This window comes from Babylonia areolata, chromosome 7 (assembly GCF_041734735.1).
Source record: "Babylonia areolata isolate BAREFJ2019XMU chromosome 7, ASM4173473v1, whole genome shotgun sequence".
Classification (NCBI taxonomy): Eukaryota; Metazoa; Mollusca; class Gastropoda; order Neogastropoda; family Buccinidae; genus Babylonia; species Babylonia areolata.
The window spans coordinates 33,275,358-33,294,443 of record NC_134882.1 but is presented as its reverse complement, the minus strand read 5'-3'; the positions used below and the strand labels follow the sequence as shown (position 1 = coordinate 33,294,443).

At 40.6% G+C, this 19,086-nt stretch overlaps 1 protein-coding gene across 1 annotated transcript in view; it reads left to right on the top strand.

Annotated features, from left to right (window-relative positions):
- LOC143283977 (transcription initiation factor TFIID subunit 1-like) overlaps nt 1-19,086 on the top strand; it is a 52,620-nt gene that overhangs the window by 14,450 nt on the left and 19,084 nt on the right. The window contains 19 exon segments of the mRNA XM_076590462.1: nt 360-463; nt 1,442-1,570; nt 2,341-2,412; nt 2,932-3,045; nt 4,172-4,345; nt 5,062-5,235; nt 5,581-5,771; nt 6,855-6,969; nt 8,061-8,202; nt 9,032-9,162; nt 10,056-10,136; nt 11,253-11,339; nt 11,341-11,520; nt 13,441-13,531; nt 13,986-14,082; nt 14,962-15,085; nt 15,633-15,749; nt 18,211-18,347; nt 18,863-18,922. Of these exon segments, the coding sequence (XP_076446577.1) occupies nt 360-463; nt 1,442-1,570; nt 2,341-2,412; nt 2,932-3,045; nt 4,172-4,345; nt 5,062-5,235; nt 5,581-5,771; nt 6,855-6,969; nt 8,061-8,202; nt 9,032-9,162; nt 10,056-10,136; nt 11,253-11,339; nt 11,341-11,520; nt 13,441-13,531; nt 13,986-14,082; nt 14,962-15,085; nt 15,633-15,749; nt 18,211-18,347; nt 18,863-18,922 (2,320 nt within the window).

Here is a 19,086-nt window from a genome sequence, read left to right as displayed (position 1 = left end):
AGTCAGGTCAGATTCTTGTGTATGTTTGTGTATTGGTACTTGAGTGTGTGAGTGTGTGCACATAAATTGCTAGTTCAGGTACCTTCTGTCCAATGCTTCCCCTGTGTGTGTGTGTGTGTGTGTGTGTGTGTGTGTGTGTGTGTGTGTGTGTGTGTGAAGGAGAGTGAACAAGCAACCAGGCTAACTAGTTGGTAGGTGTGTGTACATTGTGTGTGTGTGGGTGTGTGGGTTGTGTTCCAATTGTGCATTTTATGTGTGGCAATTAACTTCCCTGTCTGTGTTTTACAACAAAAAAAATGATTAATTTTGAAATAATCATATGCTCCGGCACATGATTATGAAAGGTTACATCCGTACAGATGGAGGGGACGGAAAGGACACAGACTGGTACTCCATTTTCCCCATTGAAAATGAGGAGCTGGTTTATGAGAGGTGGGAGGACCAAGTCATCTGGGATTCCCAGGTGAGTGTGCTGAAGAAGATAATGGGAAGAAGACAGATGCTGGATTAAACTGACATTCAGAATATCACTATATCATGTTTTGGTGTGGCAGATTGCATTATGTATCAGGATGTTTTGAAATTACATATTGCATTATGTCTAAGCCGCATAAAAACTAGCAAATTGCTGAAAGAACTGGTAGCCTGAACCAGTTTGTTAGCTGCATAGTTTGTTAGCTGCATAGGTTGTAGAATATTGTGAGATTGATGGTTATCAAGCACTTACGAAAAAAGCTAACAAAAATCATGAAGACCTTATTATCCACTAAGCAGAAAGTTTTTCAGCTGCTGAGTTTCTGCATGAAAAGATCATGTGTTGTTTTTATTATTATGTTATTATTTTCTAAAATAACAGTTTCTGATAAATTTGAAAAGTGTCCAAGGATTGGTAAAGTGTTCAGACAGTGCATGGCATTATGCTGTGAATGGGCTTTGCTAGCAGTGTTTTGTAACATTGTCAACACCACTTTAACGACAACAGCATCACATTGAAGTCGGTGATCTTACATGGAAAACAGGTTTCCAAGACAAACGTGAAGAAAAGGAGATCCCTCTCCCTCCCCTCCCCCCATCAGATTCTGACCTCACCCCCCCCCCCACTCCCCCCCAAAAAAAACCCAAACCAAACAAAGCAACAAAAAACAAAAATGAAAAACAAACTAACCCCAAACAAAAACAAAAACAACCCCATCCCTCTCTCACTTCAGCTTCAGTTATTATTGTTAACTTCCTTCTTATGCCTGTTCGTTATTTTCCTGACATAATTCTACTGGAGTAACTGTCCATTGATGTGGCCTCTGTGGTTTGCCAGACTTTGTGCAGCAGTGAATGAATAGATAGATAAACAAAAAGGCTGATGGCAAAGGATTGTTTTATTTTTACCGATAAACAAGCAAGAAGACCAGTGATATACAGTTGTTTTCCCTTTTTGCTGGGGCAGAACATGGACTCGATCCCCAGCCCACCGGTGTTGACGCTGGACCCGAACGATGAGAACATCATCCTGGACATGCCCAAAGATGTGGATCCTACGGAGGAGTCCACTGAGCCCACCGGCAAGAAGGAAAAGGTGGGAGAGGGCAGTAGGGGTCAGAGTGTGTCTGAGCTTGTCTGTGTGTGTTGGTGGAAGGCAGATGGGTGGATGGGAATGTGTGTGTGTGTGTGTGTGTGTGTGTGTGTGTGTATGTTGGTGGGTGGGCGGGCAGATGGGCGGGTGGGTGGGAATTTGTGTGTGTGTGTGTGGGGGGGGGTTTGGGGAGGGGGGTTGAGCATGCCTCCGTGTGTATATGTGCATGTGCACTCATATATGAGTGTGCATGTGCATGTCTGTGTGTTCTTGTGTGTGTTTATGTGAGAGAAAGATATTAAATTATCTAATTTCTATCAAATTTTCAGTGTGTGTCTGTATGTCTCACCCTCTGTCTAGCACGCACACAGACGCACTCACGCATATGCATACACACACACATATACACATTGTCTACCCCCCTCCCCTTCCCCCTAACACACTCATGACATGAGTACATAGAATACACAGGTAGGTGCATTACTGTGATCATTGATGAAGGAAAATGGCTTTCCACTTCTAAGTATGTATGCAAATATAGTAGTCAATTTTTCCAATTCTGAACAGTTGAAAATGATTTATTTCTATTCATTACATTTGTGGTAAGGCAGAGTGAGGGGTTGGAGACAAATGAAACCACATCTTGGAGTTGTCAGTTTAAACCATGCACTAATGTAGAAGCCCTATGATATTTTACATTGGATAAAAGTTTGAATTTGAAAATGAGCTCATGGATGTTGACTTTGAAATGAACTGTCAATGTTTTGTTTCAGGAAATACGAAAGTCTCGCATTCTCCTGGGTAAAGCTGGAATCATCAAAGATGAAGAAGAAGAGAAAGACGATGTAAATATAGTTTACTGTTTTCTCCATTTTTTGATGTTGTTATTTTTGTTTTTCCATTCTGCCAAGATGAAATAATGTACACTGTCATGTCAGCATTTGGGGAACATTGATATGTTTTTTTTTTATGAAGATGTAATTGTTAGATAATCTGATTATGATTACTATTTGGTCTTTTTGCAGTGTGGATTCGGTAGATTGCTTGTTATCTCACCAGTTTGTGTGCTTACTGCAGATAAATATTTGAAAAACTAAATGGGTCATTATTATTTTTTTGTGTAAATGGGCCTTGTGAGCTTTACCTTTGTCTGTAAATCTCTTGTGACAGAATACACATACTTTTTTGTATGATCATTTGTCTAGCAGCATGCTTGTGAGATTACTACCATGGTTTCTGTTAATTGTTATGACTTGGACTTAGAATAAAAAGTGTGTGCATGTATGTGTGTGTGTCTGGTTGTGTGTGTATGTGTGCGTGTGTGTCTGTGCATGTGCGCTTATGTGTATGTCTTCATGTTGCAGGTACCATCGGCTGTGCAGACAAGGGATCCATTCAACTTGTCAAATGACGAACATTATAGCCGCAAACTGATGGATAATGCTCTACGGCCAAATTTTGGTAGCAGTCTCATACAAGTAAGTATACTTTTCTCCAAAGGAGCTCTTCCTCATGCAGATACGTCAGTCACAGTTTTAGGAGGGCATTTTCAATACTATTTGATATGTTTAAAAGAAGTTGTCATTGGTGACTCTTGCATGTTTGGCATATTGTCTGTCATGCACTGTACTTCTGTCAGATACTGTTGAAAATGTTTACTTCTTTGGTCATGAGCTGCGACCCCCACGTTCTACTTGTGTACATGAGTGGGCTTCTATATGTAAGACTGTTTTTACCCAATCATGTAGGCAGTAATACTTACGTGTTTAGGGGTGGGGATGGAAATGCAGAGATGCCAATGATTATGATTTCGCCATATTTTGTTATGCTTGATCGCAGTTTGTTCGGACGTTACGCCAACATCAAAATTGTTTCGACGAGTTCATTTTTGACTGCATAGCATGGTCACATGCTTTCCTGTTGTAACATTTCCCAGAGGCTCTGGACCATGGATCATGAGGCCAGGGCAGTCAGTACTAACCTTGGTCCTGTGTGATGATGCTCAGCTAATGGCGTGCGTGTTTACATTGAAACAGCATGGAGTGGGTCGTTTGCCCAAACAGGAGAAGATGTGGCCAAATCAAGTTGGCATCTCTGGAAATGTTTTCTTCTTCCGCTTTCCCTGGCTCGCTAGATTGGCGTCTCAGAGCATCAAAGGTGGGGCAGGACTGCAGGATATGGGAGGGGGTCTGTGGTCCTGTGCCACAAGGGCACTGGTCAGTATTTGATATCTTCAGACAGTAGAGATGGGAGAGGAGCTGACAGTGTCCCGTTCACAGTCTGAAGATTGTGACCTGTGCTGCTCTGTCCAGATCATGGATGCCGTCTTTTTCATCTTACGCCCCGATGTCCAGGCGTTGGTGCCATGTTTTCCTGTGGCTGTCTGTCAGTATGGAAATGTTTTGAAAGAGTTATAGATTGTGACTCTTGTATGCTTGGTATATTGTCTTTGATGCGTACTGTATGTTTGTCCAGTACTGTTTTGGAATGCTTTGAAAGTTGTGGATCATATGACTCTTGTATCTCTTGTGTGCTTGGTATGCTCACTGTATGTCCAGTGCTCACACTGTTCTGATTCACCTGTGTGTGTGTTTGTCCAAACAGCACTCCACACCAGCTGCTGAACTTCGACAGCCGTTCTTCCCGACCAGCATGGGCCCCGGAAGGTCACGCAACTTCCACCGGCCCCCACTGAAGAGGTATTCCCATGGGGTGATTGGAGAGAGTGGTCCCCATGCAGTGCTGACCCTGGTCAAGAACATCAAGCGGAAGGCCAAGGTGAAAATAAGTTTCATGCTTTGTTTCTCTGCAGTGTTTTTATTGATGACATTTGTGCTGGCTTGATTTAGGTGTGGAGTAGCACTGGCTTGAAGTTGTGTGATCCTAAAGAGAGCAGAAAGTAGTGTTGTTGATATTGAGTCTCTTCTGTTTTCTGGTTTATCACCAGTCTGTTCTGTGTTCTTGTTGGTAATAAATGTGTTCAGTGTTTAAGTTCATTATTCTTTTTATTGTTATATCGTTAATCTGTACACAGAAACTTTTGAAATTTAGGGATGAGACAAAATTGTCATTGAAAAATGTGTATTATTTATAGTTTTTATTTCTTTTATTCATTTTGAATTTATGTACAGTTAGACGTAAGGTTTCTTATACAACATGACACCAGCAAGAAGACAGCAGCACAGTATTTTGGGAAAATAACAAAAACAAACAGCAACCTTAACACAAAATTATCCACAGCAGTAATATACCTTGATGTGTAAGTGACACTGTTGTTGGTGGTAATATGGTGGTTGCCGTGGTATGTTAGTCTGTGTTTATAAACAAATGAGTACAAGATTTCATGACAGTGCATATGTTCTTTTATAGATTTGAGAATGAAAAGTTATGGAACAAAATTCAATCCAGCATTGCATCAATAAAAACAAGCATTGTAACTGAAACATGTCTCACATGAAATTGTTCCTTGAGCTTTCCCAACAATTTTCTTCCAGCTGAGAGAACAGGAGCGACAGTCCTATGGTGGAGGAGAGATTTTCTTCATGCGAACACCGCAGGATCTGACAGGAATGGATGGGGATCTGATCCTTGTGGAGTATTCAGAGGAATACCCTCCCCTCCTCAATCAAGTTGGCATGGCATCGAAGATAAAGAATTATTACAAGCGTGTACGTATATCACCTGCGTGTATTATGTATGAGTGTGGATGTGTGCTTGTGACAGTGTGTGTGTGTGTGTGTGTGTGTGCGCGCGCGCAAGTGTGAGTGTCCATGTTTCTTGCCCAAGACGGAAGAGTTTCTTTGAATCTGATTTTTTTGTGTGCATATATCTGTATCTAAATCTATATATATATATATATATATATATATATACATAAAAATTTTTTTCTTCATTTAACTGTGTTAAGTACTTTATACTTGTGTCATCTGATTTGCATTTTTTTCTTGGCCTCTTATATTTGATAGATAGGCCTTTTTGTTTCAAATAGTGCATTGTTGTACATTGGTTAACAGAAACCAGGAAAAGACTCGAACCCGCCATCTTTTGAGTACGGTGAGCTGGCATACGCTCATACGTCACCCTTCTTGGGTGCTCTGAGACCGGGTATGAGTCTGCAGGCCTTGGAGAACAACATGTTCCGGTCCCCGATCTTCCGGCATGATTTCCCCACCTCAGACTTCCTTATTATCCGCACAAGACAAAAGTAAGATTGTGTGCTGTGTGTGTGTTGCTCATTGATACTCTTTGTGTGTGTGTGTGTGTTGCGCATATGTGCATATTTGTGCGTGCATGTGGGGGGATTGGGGGGGGGGGGGGGAGAGAGAGAGAGAGAGAGAATGAATTGTTACATGTGGTAAATGATTTCTTTGTTTTGTTTGCCATCTTTGTTTCGTTATTTGTCTTTCCATTTAATTTTTTCTTTAACATGCCTGCACCACATGTCTTTCTGTTGTAGTTGTTCTTGTTGTTTTGATTACAGTACTTCTTGTCTTTGATGCTTTGCATTGCCTCATGGCGGATGACCTCATGACAGTGGTAGTAGTAATAGTAGTTCGATGATATGCATACAGTGTATGAAGTAGCGGTAATGATGATACTTGATTTATTTGTATGTTATGTATTTATGTGGGACAGATCAGTTTATTTGTATATGTGTTTATGTGGGATCAGTCATAGGGCAACAAAGAAGAAAATGGTAATTGTAATGATGGTAGATTTGGATAAAGATATTGCATGATTAATTGTTACAGTGAACCATGAAGTTTCAGTACCACAGGAGGCATGTGATGTGATATACTGTTGATACTAAAGAAGGCATGTGATGTAATATTAAACAGTGCAATGCAGGGCAGGACAGTAAGGAGACGGCGCGAGGCTTTATAAAGTACGTTCTGAAATTAGATGGAAGTTAGTTCAGGAAAGTAGCAGCTTCTCATTGTTTTTACAAAGTGGCGACTTCTTGTGGTTTGGAATTGTGTGTTAACTGTTACAGACTGAAGTAGAAAATGGGACTATCAGTCTTGGAAGATGACAATAAGTTTCCATTTTCAACAGTGATTATTAATGAAGAATAAAATGATGTTGCTTATGGCCTGTGATGAGATGGTACAGACGATGATGACAGTGATTTTGATCATGAATGTTTACAGTGATAAACTGCATGACAAAGCAGAAAACAAATGATGTAAAATAATCAGTTGGGTGGGGGTGAGATGGGTTTTTTTGTTGTTGTTGTGTTTTTGTTGTTTTTTGACAAAATGCTGACACAGTTTATCACCTACTGCAGCTACTACATCCGGGAAGTGAACAACATCTACACGGTGGGGCAGCAGTGCCCTCTGTATGAGGTACCAGGGCCCAATTCCAAGAGAGCCAACAACTTTGTCAGGGACTTCTTGCAGGTTGGATGTTGTCTTTATTATGGCTTTGCATTGCGGGCTGGTTTGTTTCTGTAACGCTCTGGGTGAGTCGTCTGGGTGGAGGGGGCACGGGAGGGGTGGAGGGGAGCGGTGATCTGAGAGTGACAAAGACAGTGAGAGAATGAAGAGGAGAGAAAGGAATGGAGATGAAAAAAGGGAGTGAGAGAGATTTAAGAGGAGAGAAAGAAACGGAGATGGAAAAAGGGAGTGAGAGAGATTTAAGAAGAGAGAAAGAAATGGAGATGGAAAAAGGGAGTGAGAGAGATTTAAGAGGAGAGAAAGAAACAGAGATGGGAAAAGGGAGTGAGAGAGATTTAAGAGGAGAGAAAGAAACAGAGATGGGAAAAGGGATTGAGAGAGATTTAAGAGGAGAGAAAGAAACAGAGATGGGAAAAGGGATTGAGAGAGATTTAAGAGGAGAGAAAGAAACAGAGATGGGAAAAGGGATTGAGAGAGATTTAAGAGGAGAGAAAGAAATGGAGATGAAAAAAGGGAGTGAGAGAGATTGAAGAGGAGAGAAAGAAATGGAGATGGAAAAAGGGAGTGAGAGAGATTGAAGAGGAGAGAAAGAAAAAGGGAGTGAGAGAGATTTAAGAGGAGAGAAAGAAAAAGGGAGTGAGAGAGATTGAAGAGGAGAGAAAGAAAAAGGGAGTGAGAGAGATTGAAGAGGAGAGAAAGAAAAAGGGAGTGAGAGAGATTTAAGAGGAGAGAAAGAAAAAGGGAGTGAGAGAGATTGAAGAGGAGAGAAAGAAATGGAGATGGAAAAAAGGATTGAGAGAGATTTAAAAGGAGAGAAGGGTTGATTTCAGTTGTTTATCTACTGCTTGTTCTGGAAGAGTAAAGATTGAAGTGTTTTTACCTTTGATGTTGATTTCAGGTGTTTATCTAGCTTTTGTTCTGGAAGAGAAGAGACCTAAGTGTTTACCTTTGATATTACTTTCAGCTGTTTATCTACCGCTTGTTCTGGAAGAGAAAAGACCTGAGTGTTTACCTTGATATTACTTTCAGGTGTTTATCAACCGCTTGTTCTGGAAGAGCAAAGACCTGAGTGTTTACCTTGATATTACTTTCAGGTATTCATCTACCGCTTGTTCTGGAAGAGCAAAGACCGACCTCGCAGAATCAAGATGGAAGACATCAAGAACTCGTTTCGCGCACACTCTGAGAGCAGCATCCGAAAACGTCTCAAACTCTGTGCTGACTTCAAACGGACGGGTAGGAGAAGCCTGTGGTTTGTGTGTCAGTCTGTGGAGGGTTGTTCACCAGCATGCAATGTGTTAATGTGTATCTGAAGGGACTGGCTCCTTCATGCTTTACTGTCATGGTGGAAAGGACTATGAAGGCGACTGTTGTAGGGATGGGATGGTATTGGTGGTGAAGCGTGGAAAGTGGTGGTATGATCCAGGTTAAGTTAACTCTCTTCGCCTGAACATTCTTGAGTGGGAATGTCTGGGTTACGCTTATTTTACCCTCATGTTCTGAATCGGGAATTACATTTTTAGAAGTGTTTTGATTTGATGGCATAGTACCACAGTGATGTTTAAAGTAAATGATAGCATTATTGACCTATATGATCTGAAAGCAAATTCAAAGGAGATTGCTTTACTTTGTGTGTGAATGGCAAGACTGCATTTGGCTTGAATTCCTGTGTTTTACTCATATACAGTGTGAAGACTCATATGAATATTTCTGTTGAGTTCTTTGCAATTGCAAGGCCTACGAACTTCATACTTTGTCAACAGCTGAAGCAAGATGTTATTGACCAGGTTTTATGAACATTATTATCTAATTGGGAAGATTTTTTTCTTTCCAATTTTAAACTGACCTTTGTGAATGGCCTATCAGTGATGAAAAATTGAGTAGAAAACCCGCTGTACCAAGTGAGTTAAATGTGGAATGTGAGGGTGATAACCAAATACATGGAGGACAGTCAGGGAGAGGGATGGATGGAAACACTAGGACTTGAAGAATTGACAGATTTGCTCTGATCCTCACGAAGGAGAAGTTTAAAGTCCGTTTTTCCTCAGTGCGATGGCTGTTACAGGTATGGACTCAAACTGGTGGGTGCTGAAGCCAGACTTCCGCCTGCCCAATGAAGAAGAGATGCGGTCATTAGTGTCCCCTGAACAGTGCTGTGCCTGGTACAGCATGACTGCCGCTGAACAGCGTCTCAAGGTGGGTACTTTCTTACTTACTTACTGCACGTTACGCCACTCTTGTCCGTTTTGGGCCAGTCTCTGAATGGTAACCCTGGTGTGCTTCGGGTCTTGAGTTCTCTTTGAACTGCTCTAGGGGGTGTGTACTCATTGCTTTTAACTTAACCTCTGGACTGCTCACTGATGAGTATGTTCGTCAGTGAAGGGTTGTAATCTCACAGGGATAAGACGGGATGTTACAGGTCAGGATGTCTGTTTACCTTTCTTTATCTTCTTCCTCTTTGGATTGTATTACTGTTTTTTTTCAGCGAAATCAATAGAATTGTTGATAAGAGCACAATCAGCACTTCAAACCCACGCCACACTGATCTCATTTCTCCGGTGTTTCAGCAGTCTAGGGGTTACTCCCACTTTTTTTCTTTTCTTTTTTTTTTTTCCTATCTCTTCTTGTGTATGGTTGGTTGTTTTTGTTGTTTTGCTGGATTTAGTGTTTTGTTTGCATTATGAACAGGAAGAAATTTACAGATGTGCATTTTCTCCCATTTATTCTTTCATTGTTTAATTATTTTTCATGTTTATGTTTTTTTTTTTTGTTTTTTTTTCAGTCCTTTTTTCATCTCTTATTCCCATGCTTTTAGGCAGGGGGAAAAAAAAGAAAGAAAAAGGGTATGGTGCTGCACTGTAGTGACACGCACTCCCTGGGGAGAGTAGCCTGAATTTCACTCAGAGAAATCTGTTGTGACAAAATTGTAATACAGTACAATCCAATGCATTGTAATGCAATACAATCCAATCCAATCCAATGCATTGCAATGAAGTCAGAGGGCCTTTTGGAGTCTTTACAATGAGAAAGTGGAAGGGTTGTGAGAAATGGTGGGCAGTGAGTGTAAGATCTGGTGTGTGTGTTTGCAGGACGCTGGCTATGGGGAGAGATCTCTGCTGGCCCCAGATGAGGATCATGAGGAAGACACGCAGACCAAGATCGAAGAAGAGGTAGGTGTGCGTGCGTGTGTGCGTGCCGTGGAAGCTGTGATACATAGACTAGAAATGAGTGTGTGGAGGAGGGGGGTAGAGGAGGTGCAGGGTAATGTGTGTGTGTGTGTGTGTGTTGGAGCTCATGTACGTTTATATGTATTTGACTGTGCTTTCATGCTTGTGTGTGTGTGTGTCTGTGTGTGTGTGTGTGTGGTGTGTGTGTGTGTGTGGTGTGTGTTTCTCTGTGTGTGGTGTGTGTGTTTCTCTGTGTGTCTGTGTCTGTGTGTGTCTGTAGCTCTCTGTGTGTTTGTGCACAAGTATACTTAATTGGAGTGTGTGATGTACATCTACAGAAATGTAGGCATCTGTATTGTGATTGTACATGTGTGCATGCGTGCGTGCAAGAGAGAGAGAGAATTTTTGTGTGCTCCTTTGAGACCGAGATAGAGAATGAGAAATACAAACAAGACTGCAAAGAACGGTCTGTTTGGTTTGATGATGTTCAAAAGCACTCACTTTGATTTGTCAGTTGCGCTGTCAACATGATTAACACAGAATCTTTGATTACCAGGAGGTAGAAATTCATTTGACATGTTCCAAATAAAATACTGTTTAAACCATTTGAAACTGAATGATTAGTCATACAGTACAGAAAGGACTTAATTACCATGATGGAAAGAAAAAGAAAAAAAAAAATCATAACAAATAGTATTTTTTTCTAGAGCTGTCTGTAAAATCTGTATTGTGAAAGTGTTACAACAAAAAATTTTGACTGTTGAAATATTTTCTTTTCCTATTTTAAAATTTTGTTTAGCCCTGTCACGCCTTCTTCTGAAAATAGTAATTTTTTTATGCAGTCAGTAAAATCTTTATCATGAAAATGTTAAGTGAGGAAGAAAAAAAATTGACTGTTGAAATTTTTGTTTTTCCCTTTTTATTTTGTTTCTTTAGAGCCCTATCAGACATCCTTGAAAATCTATGATTTGCCTCGTGTGTGTGCGTGCGTGCATGCATGCATGCATGATTGCATGTGTGCATGACTGTTTTTTATACAATGTATTTGTGCACTCAAACGTGTGTTCCCCCCCCCCCCCCCCCCCCGCTTCCCCCCGCATCTCCCACTTCCTGTTCTAGGTGAAAGCGGCCCCCTGGAACACGACTCGCGCATACATCGCGGCGATGAAGGGCAAGTGCCTGCTTCAGCTGCACGGGGTGGCAGATCCCCACAGGGTGTGGGGAGGGATTCTCCTATGTCAAGGTGCCCAACAAGCCCACCACCAAGGAAGAGGCCAAGGAGACGCCTGCCAAGAAGACTGTCACCGGCACTGACGCTGATCTCCGCCGTCTCTACCTGCGTGATGCCAAGCAGATGCTGAAGAAGATGGGCGTGCCTGAGGCTGAGGTGAGGGGGGTGGGGTGGTTGGGAAAAGGGTGGTGGGGTTGGAATGTAGTTGTCAGAGGAATCTGCGTTGGAAACAGTAATAACAATGCAGTGCAGTGCAGTGCAATGCAACATGATGCAAACAACAACACAACACAACACCACAACACAAATGTAGTTGAGAGTGTGTAGGATTGTCCATGCTTTTCTTTTAACTACATGTACTGTACCATGAACCACTGGTGCAGACTCTGGCAGGGATCTTTATTCCTGCTCTGTGCAAACACTACTCTGCCCAAGTGAAGAAATCTAAAATAGCCACGGTTAGTAGCCTCTCAGTACATTTCCTAACCTTCTGAGAGTATATGTTTGCAGGCTTATGTTTCACAGCAGATTGGTGTGTAAAGGGTTGAGAATGTACCTTTAAGTGCATGTTTGAATACTGTTCACAAACGGTAATGCGAAAAAGTCACACAAGAAAAGATGTGCATACGCTGAAGCATGCATGTATGCCTGACAATACAGTAACTTCACTTGGTAGCTTTGCTTCTGAATTATTCTTTCACACTATTTAACCTTACGTGTTACTTGACTGCTTTTTGCATCTGACAACGGGAAGCAGTGCAGTGTCTGTGCTTTGAAATGTTGCTCAGGTATATGTCTTTAAGTATTTATGTCTTGTATGTCTGTGTATATATACATGCTGTAAACTACCTTGTAAGAGCTGGCCCCGTCTTTATACAAATTTCACCCTTAAGTTGTGGGTGGCTGTTTTCCTGGATGTCTTACCCTTTGTGCACATGCTCATTTGTGTATGTGTTAGAGAGAGGGAGGGAGACAACACTCCTGCTTCTGAAACAAGACACTCTGTCATGGAATAGCATTATGCTCTCACTTGGTTTTAAGTGACACATCAGTATATGCAGGTATTCTGTTCTGTTTCTCTGGGTCTAAATCTGCACTGCTTTGTGAAACAGCATGATCAAAATAGCAAATCGAATTATGATTAGTTCATGATAATTTTCTTCTTTTTTTTTTCTCTCTTTTTTTTTTTCAAAGGTGTAAACAAGTTTTTTTTAGTGTATGTGTGTGTTTTTTTTTAATTTTTTTTTTTAGCTCATGCATAGTTTCCCAAAGTGGGGGTGGGTGTTAACAAGTTTTTTGGTTCTTTTTTGCCTGTGCACAGTTTTTAACCCAAAGTGGGGGTGGGTTGTAGTAGATTTTGGGTGTTTACAAGGCATTCGCAGTAAATGTCACTCAGTTACAGCAGACCATGGAAAAGGAAAGACTAAAAAAATTTGGTGAATAGGCCAGGACTAAGTGGAGAATATTGTACCAAGTTCGTGTGGAGATGTTGATAAGACATAACAAATTTTCATGAAGTGTGTGGATGTGATGGACTGAACTTTGCTGTTCTAAGTAAATTGCTGTCATACAGTTTGATTCTGTGAGTGATTGACTGTGACAGAAATAGAAGCATCCGCCATGGTGATTTGGTAAGTGTCATCATGGATTGACGATTGGATGGACATTGGTTCAAGTCCCATTAGGTGTTTTTTTTGGGGCCCGTGGCCAGCTTTTACCCAGAGCTGAGTGTGCTGTAGGCTTATATGGGAAGACAGGGACTACACAGTTGAGGGTCATCTAGTCTACTTCAAGGATACATCTTTGTGAGTATTGCTCAGATTTACTGACCAACACTGCAGGTGTCTGTATCTCTCAGCCAGGTTGATGCCTGGATATATTTTAAGAGTGCGGCCTTGCCAAGTAGTTCTAAATCTAAATGGACCGTCTTAGTAGCAGCAGCTGCGTTATCATTCATCTTCATCAAAAATTAGAAAACCAAATGCCCCAAATTCCAGCACACACACACACACACACACACACACACACACAAAAGGGGAGAAAAAAAAGACAGTAATAGAAAAATTGTTGTGGCAGATCAAGAAGCTGTCTCGGTGGGAAGTGATTGATGTTGTCCGAACGATGTCAACTGAGCAAGCGAAGCAGGGCCAGGACGAAACGGGTAAAGGTGTGTATACCTGTGTTTCTGCTTTTGGGTTTCTGGGTGTGTGTTTATAGTGTACAGGTGTGCTCATGCGTGTGTGTACATGAATTTTGAGGTGCTGTTGTGTGTGGCTGAGTGGTGTGTGGGCAGGTAGTTTTAGAATGTGTGTTTATTTTTTCTCTGCATGTGTGCGTATGTATGGATGCATGCAAATGTGTTCTTCCTGCTTTTATGTGAGCATTTACTCAGAATTAAAGTGAAAACATGTGTAAATATTTCCCCCTTCCAAATTCCCCTGTTGTCACAACCCCCACACTTGAAAAAAAAATTTTTTTTATATAGATATTTTTTGTTTTGTTGTTTGTTACTTAAATTTCAAAGCCTTTTTTTTTTTTTTTTTTCCCGTTTTTAGCTGATTTAATTGAAAGAGTATAAAGAACTTGAACACTGGTTAATTGAGTTGTATCAATTCTCCAAGGGTTGGTGAAATTTGCCCGAGGCAATCGCTACTCTGCAGCTGAGCACATGGAACGTTACAAAGAGGAGTCCCAGAGGCTATTCGAACTGCAGAACAAGTGAGTACTGATGAACGTACAAGCACACCTCATGCAGGTGCTATGGAAATGGTCGTCTAACGATATCTCACAAGCAAAAAAAAATATGCTCTTTCAGTCTTAGTGATACTCGTATGATTTGTTGACATGGTTTCATTCTTACAGAGTTTTTTTTTTGTTTTGTTACTGAGCATTAGGCATAGCCAAAAATGTTTGGCAAAAGCAACAACTATACAAGGATATCTTAAATAAAAGTACAGACTTCTTTGAGTCCAGGCTGTATCAGAATTGTTTTAAAGGGGAGAGCAGTTTTTGTCTGGTTGAAAAAGTTAGTTTTACTGAAAATTCTTGTTTATTCTTTCATTGATTACACTGTATTTTGAACCATTCTTGATGCTCTGAATGCATGACTTTTTTTAATGTTAAACTGTGATGGTACCTTGTACTGACATGCAGTGTTTAACCTGGAGAGCGCGATGAGCCACGATCGTGGCTTTCCCTGTGAAGTGCGATGGGCCACGATCGTGGCTCTGTTTACATAAGGTCCAAAATCGTTTGGCTATACTTGGCAGCCTTCGTAAAACTGCCTCGTTCTGGTGTTACTGCCTCTCTGCTTATGTTTGCACAAACTTTGACCGAGTTTACAAGTCCAGATCTCCGTATTTTTTGTAAACAATGAGTGACACTGAAGTTGACAAAGCTCAGGAAATGAGTGACCTTGTCACCAGCGATGATTCGTTTGCTGACAGGGATTCTGTTAAAGTAGAGGAAGGGAGGATTGTAAGAAGTCCGAAAAAGTCCATTACAGAATTGTCAGCAACTGGATTATTATTATTTTCCTGAGCAGAAGTAGTATGAGCATTATTTGTTGACTGATCTTTATGTGTGGACTGTGAACAGGGTGCTTAGCTCGGAAGAGGTGCTGTCAACAGATGAGGAGTCTACATCCGGCGAAGACTCCGACTTTGAGGAGATGGGGAAGAACATTGAGAGCATGCTGTCCAACAAGAAAACCAGCTCACAGGTTGGTGCTTGTGATCAGTGACATTGTTTGTTTGTCATGGTTCAGGTTGCACATATGTTTGTTTGTTGTTTGAGGGTTGGGCCATTGTGTCGGTGAGACTGCAGACTGTTGTGTATGTGTGTGTGTGTGTGTGTGTTTTCAGTGTCTGTGTCTGTATCTGCATGTTTTCAATCAGTGTATCTTTGATTTTTTGTTAACATCTTTCTTACAGTGTCTCAGGCTGTCTTTTTGGCTTGTTCTGTTGGTCTTTCTTCACTGTTTCTGTCATGGCCGTTCTTGTTGCTGGAGTGAAATTGGTTCATTTTCATCCTGTTGTACACTTGTAATCAGTGTGACATTTGGATCAGGTTTTACTTTTCTTGTTTTGCCTCCTCAGCAGAAGATTTTGTTTATTTGTTTTCATCAGCAGATTTGGTTTATTTAGCTTCAGCAGCAGATGCTATTTACTTATCTTCAGCTGCAGATGTTGTTTATTAATTTATTTAGGAGAAGAAAGGGGAGTGTGTCAGCTTTGATGGAGGGAGCTAACAGGTGCTTTTCTTTGCAGTTGAGCAGAGAGAGAGAGGAGGCTGAGCGGAAGGAGCTGCAGCGTATGCTGATAGAGCCTCCAGAGAAGGAGAAAGACAAGAAGAAGGGCGCCCCCAGAGAAGACACGCTCAATCTTGTAAGTGATTTTTACCATTTTTGTTCGTGATTCTTTTTGAGAATGTGAATGTGAACCATTTATTTTATTCATTATTAGGCCGTAGTAGCCCCTCATAAAGGGCACACAAGCTCATCACAGCCTCGAGAAAACGTTTAACACATGGATCAGCGGTCATGTCAAAAGAAATTGAAGTTTGAATTATATAGAGTAGGTAGGTCCGGCCAAATTTTCAGATTCATAGCAGAAGCCTCATATTTGCAAGAATGAAAGAATGCAGTAAAGTAAGAAGCCACACCAAATTTCAAAGTAATATCTCAAAAAGTTTTGGAGATACGGAGTGTTGATTTTTCAAAAAATTCAGCGATTTTAGACAGTTTCACAAAATGTCAAATTGGAACCTGTGTAGAATTGCCACTAATGCATTCTCATGGTCTTCATATTTGATCTGTGTAGTACGCAGAAGACATCAGATTTTTTTTTAGTTGGCTGTTCATGTTATTGGCTGAATGCCAATGTCAAATTCTGAGAAAAATGCTTATTTTCTGCATGTCCAATCCTGCAGTTTTGATGGTAGTGTTACTGAAATGAGTGTGTGTGTGTGTGTGTGTGTGTGTGTGAAATAAAACAGAAGTAAGAAAATAGAGTGAGTATGTTGTGTGATCACAAAGTTGAACAACACCAATTGAACTTCTCACTGAAAAATTCGTCTGCTGTTTTGAAGGATTTCTTGGCTGTTTTTCATTGTCAGAAAGAAAATTTTTTCACAACAGAAAACGATGATATTAACAAAAATTATGAAACCTATCATTCAAACACTTACTAAAATAAGTAATATAAAGTTGGTTTCCCTTTTGTTTATATTTCCCCCCGTATTTGAATCAAAACCTCAGCTACGTTGAGCTATACAACAAGACTTTTATGAAGCCGGGCTTTGAAACTTCAGATCTAAAAATAGATCTAGTTGATCAGCGGTATAAAAAATACAAGGTCTCCAATTTTTCGTTAAATGGACGCTCCTTAAAAGCTTTCAGGTAATTTTATAAAGCATTTTAAAGATGAAAGAATGAATTTTTCATTGGTGGGTTCGACTCGAAGATTTATTTTGTCTGGAAGCGCAGTAGAGTGTCAAGAAAAATAGGTACATTTTGAGCCACATTTTTTATAAATTGAGTAAAATATATCAACTGGAAACTTAGCCCACGTAAAAGTAGAGAACGTGATCTTTTATTTGATAGGTCTCTTAAGTCAATTGGTTGTAAGGAGCAATGTCCGTAACTATTTTTGTCACCAACCCTCTCAGACCAGAAGCAGACGTCGACAAACTTGTTTCCTGCGCTGCATTTTGAAGAGCTAAGGATACTCCACTTCGGGTGATCAGTGTCAGTCACACTGTCTTACACACAAAAAAAGAAACACTTACAGGAACGAACAAAGGTGGTTTTATTTTCTGATATATCTTTCAGCTCAATGTATGCAGTATTGCGCTTGCTAGGGCAAAGTGAAAGTGATAAAAATATGATCTGTCAGCCATAGTTACACAGCATTACACAGTGGCCGGCCCTACCTATATAGAGAAAGAATGAGTGAACTTTTTTTATTCTTCTAATCTGTTGGTTTGACTGATGGCTTACGATCAGTGAAGATGATTCTTTGAGAGTTTTTATGTCACATGAAGAACAGGCTGTAGGGTGTTGTTGATACAGTCAGGAAAAATCCTGAAACAGAATGAGATCCACATGATGGGTGCAGTTAGACTTCCAGTCTGAGGGTCCTGGGTTTGAACCCTAGCTGAGCCTGGTGGGTTGAGAGTGGGGATGTTCAGATCACCTAGGTAACATGCTTGCATGCAGACCTGCTAGTGGCCTGAACCTTCTTCTTTTGTATACACTTGCAGAATTTAAAATATGTATGTTAAAGATCTTGTGATCCTTGTCGGTGTTCTGTTAGTAGTAGAAACATGAACATACCCAGCATGCTCACCCATCAGAAACAGTGGGGTAAAAACAGTCACACATTGTAAAATCCTGGCTCATAAATTGGAGTGAGTGTGAGAGTTGTAGCCTATGAGCACAGAAAAAGAGAATTGAGATCCACATGAAGAAGATAGCTCTGCTGAAGATGCTGTAAAAATATCAGTAGCTCACGCAGTTACGCACTATGTAAAGTGTCGTACGATTTACTTAATTTCAGAAAATTGTCTTTGTACATGATGAGAGATAGAAATGAGCTTTATAGTCTCTTGAGCATATTGTAAGATGATACTGCGAAATATGATCCTTGATATTAAAATTTCTATTTAGTGTGATGAGAGGAGTGAAAATAAGTAACCATGAGCATCACCTGTTTGCTCTGTTGTGTCAAGAGGAGGATCTGTTTCCTTGTTGCAGCCAGTTCTGCTCATCGTGTTCAATGTTTTACTGTTTATTGCTGCATTGTATTGTTTTTGAAGGAATAAATGAGAATGTGTTGAAATCAAAAGGAGGACCGCAAGCTGAAGATCACCAGGACCTTCATCGATGAGTCGGGGAAACACTACACAAGGTCAGAAATCGTCAGGGACCCGCACGTCATCAACACTTATGTCCGCATCCGCCAGACCAAAGATGAGAGTTTCATGTGAGTGCCTTCATTTCTGTCCTTTTTGATGTCGTGTGTGTGTGTGTGTGTGTATGTGTGTGTGTGTGTTGTGTGTGTGAGTGACTTCATTTCTGTCCTTTTTGATGTTGTGTGTGTGTGTGTGTGTATGCATGTGCGTGTGTGTGTGTGTTGTTTTTATTAGCCGTATTAGAGGAAACTGATGTTACTATCAGGGATATCTGTGTTAAATGAAGTTAATTATTTTGATGGTGATGGTGTTTTTCTTTGTTAAGGGTGGGATTCGATTCAATTGATAATTGTTATTTATTTGAATCACTCTTTGGTGATCAAAAGAGTTCTTGTGAAAATGCTGTTTGAGGGTGTATGTTTGTGCAGTGCAGAGGCCCCATGACCGAGCCAGGTTACGGGATCGTTGACCAGTATGTATGTTTGTGCATGTATGCCAGTGTGTGCATTTTTTGTTTTCTTTCTTTCTTGTTCCTTTTCCCATTTAATGTTGCTTCTCATTGTGAAAATGGTGATACTGTGTGCAGAAAGCAGTTTGCTGCCATGGATGACCAGATGAAGGAGGAGATGAGGAAAGAGCGACGGCGGTAAGAACATAGTTGGTTTCATTGTTTTCATGACAGTAACTTCTGTTCTAGCACTAATGTAAACTGTACCATCTTATTTTGCGACTTGTTAGGGAAGTGTGTTTCATTTTACTTGATAGGATTTGGTCAAGAAGCTTACTGCAAAGTATTTCATGTTTCTTCAT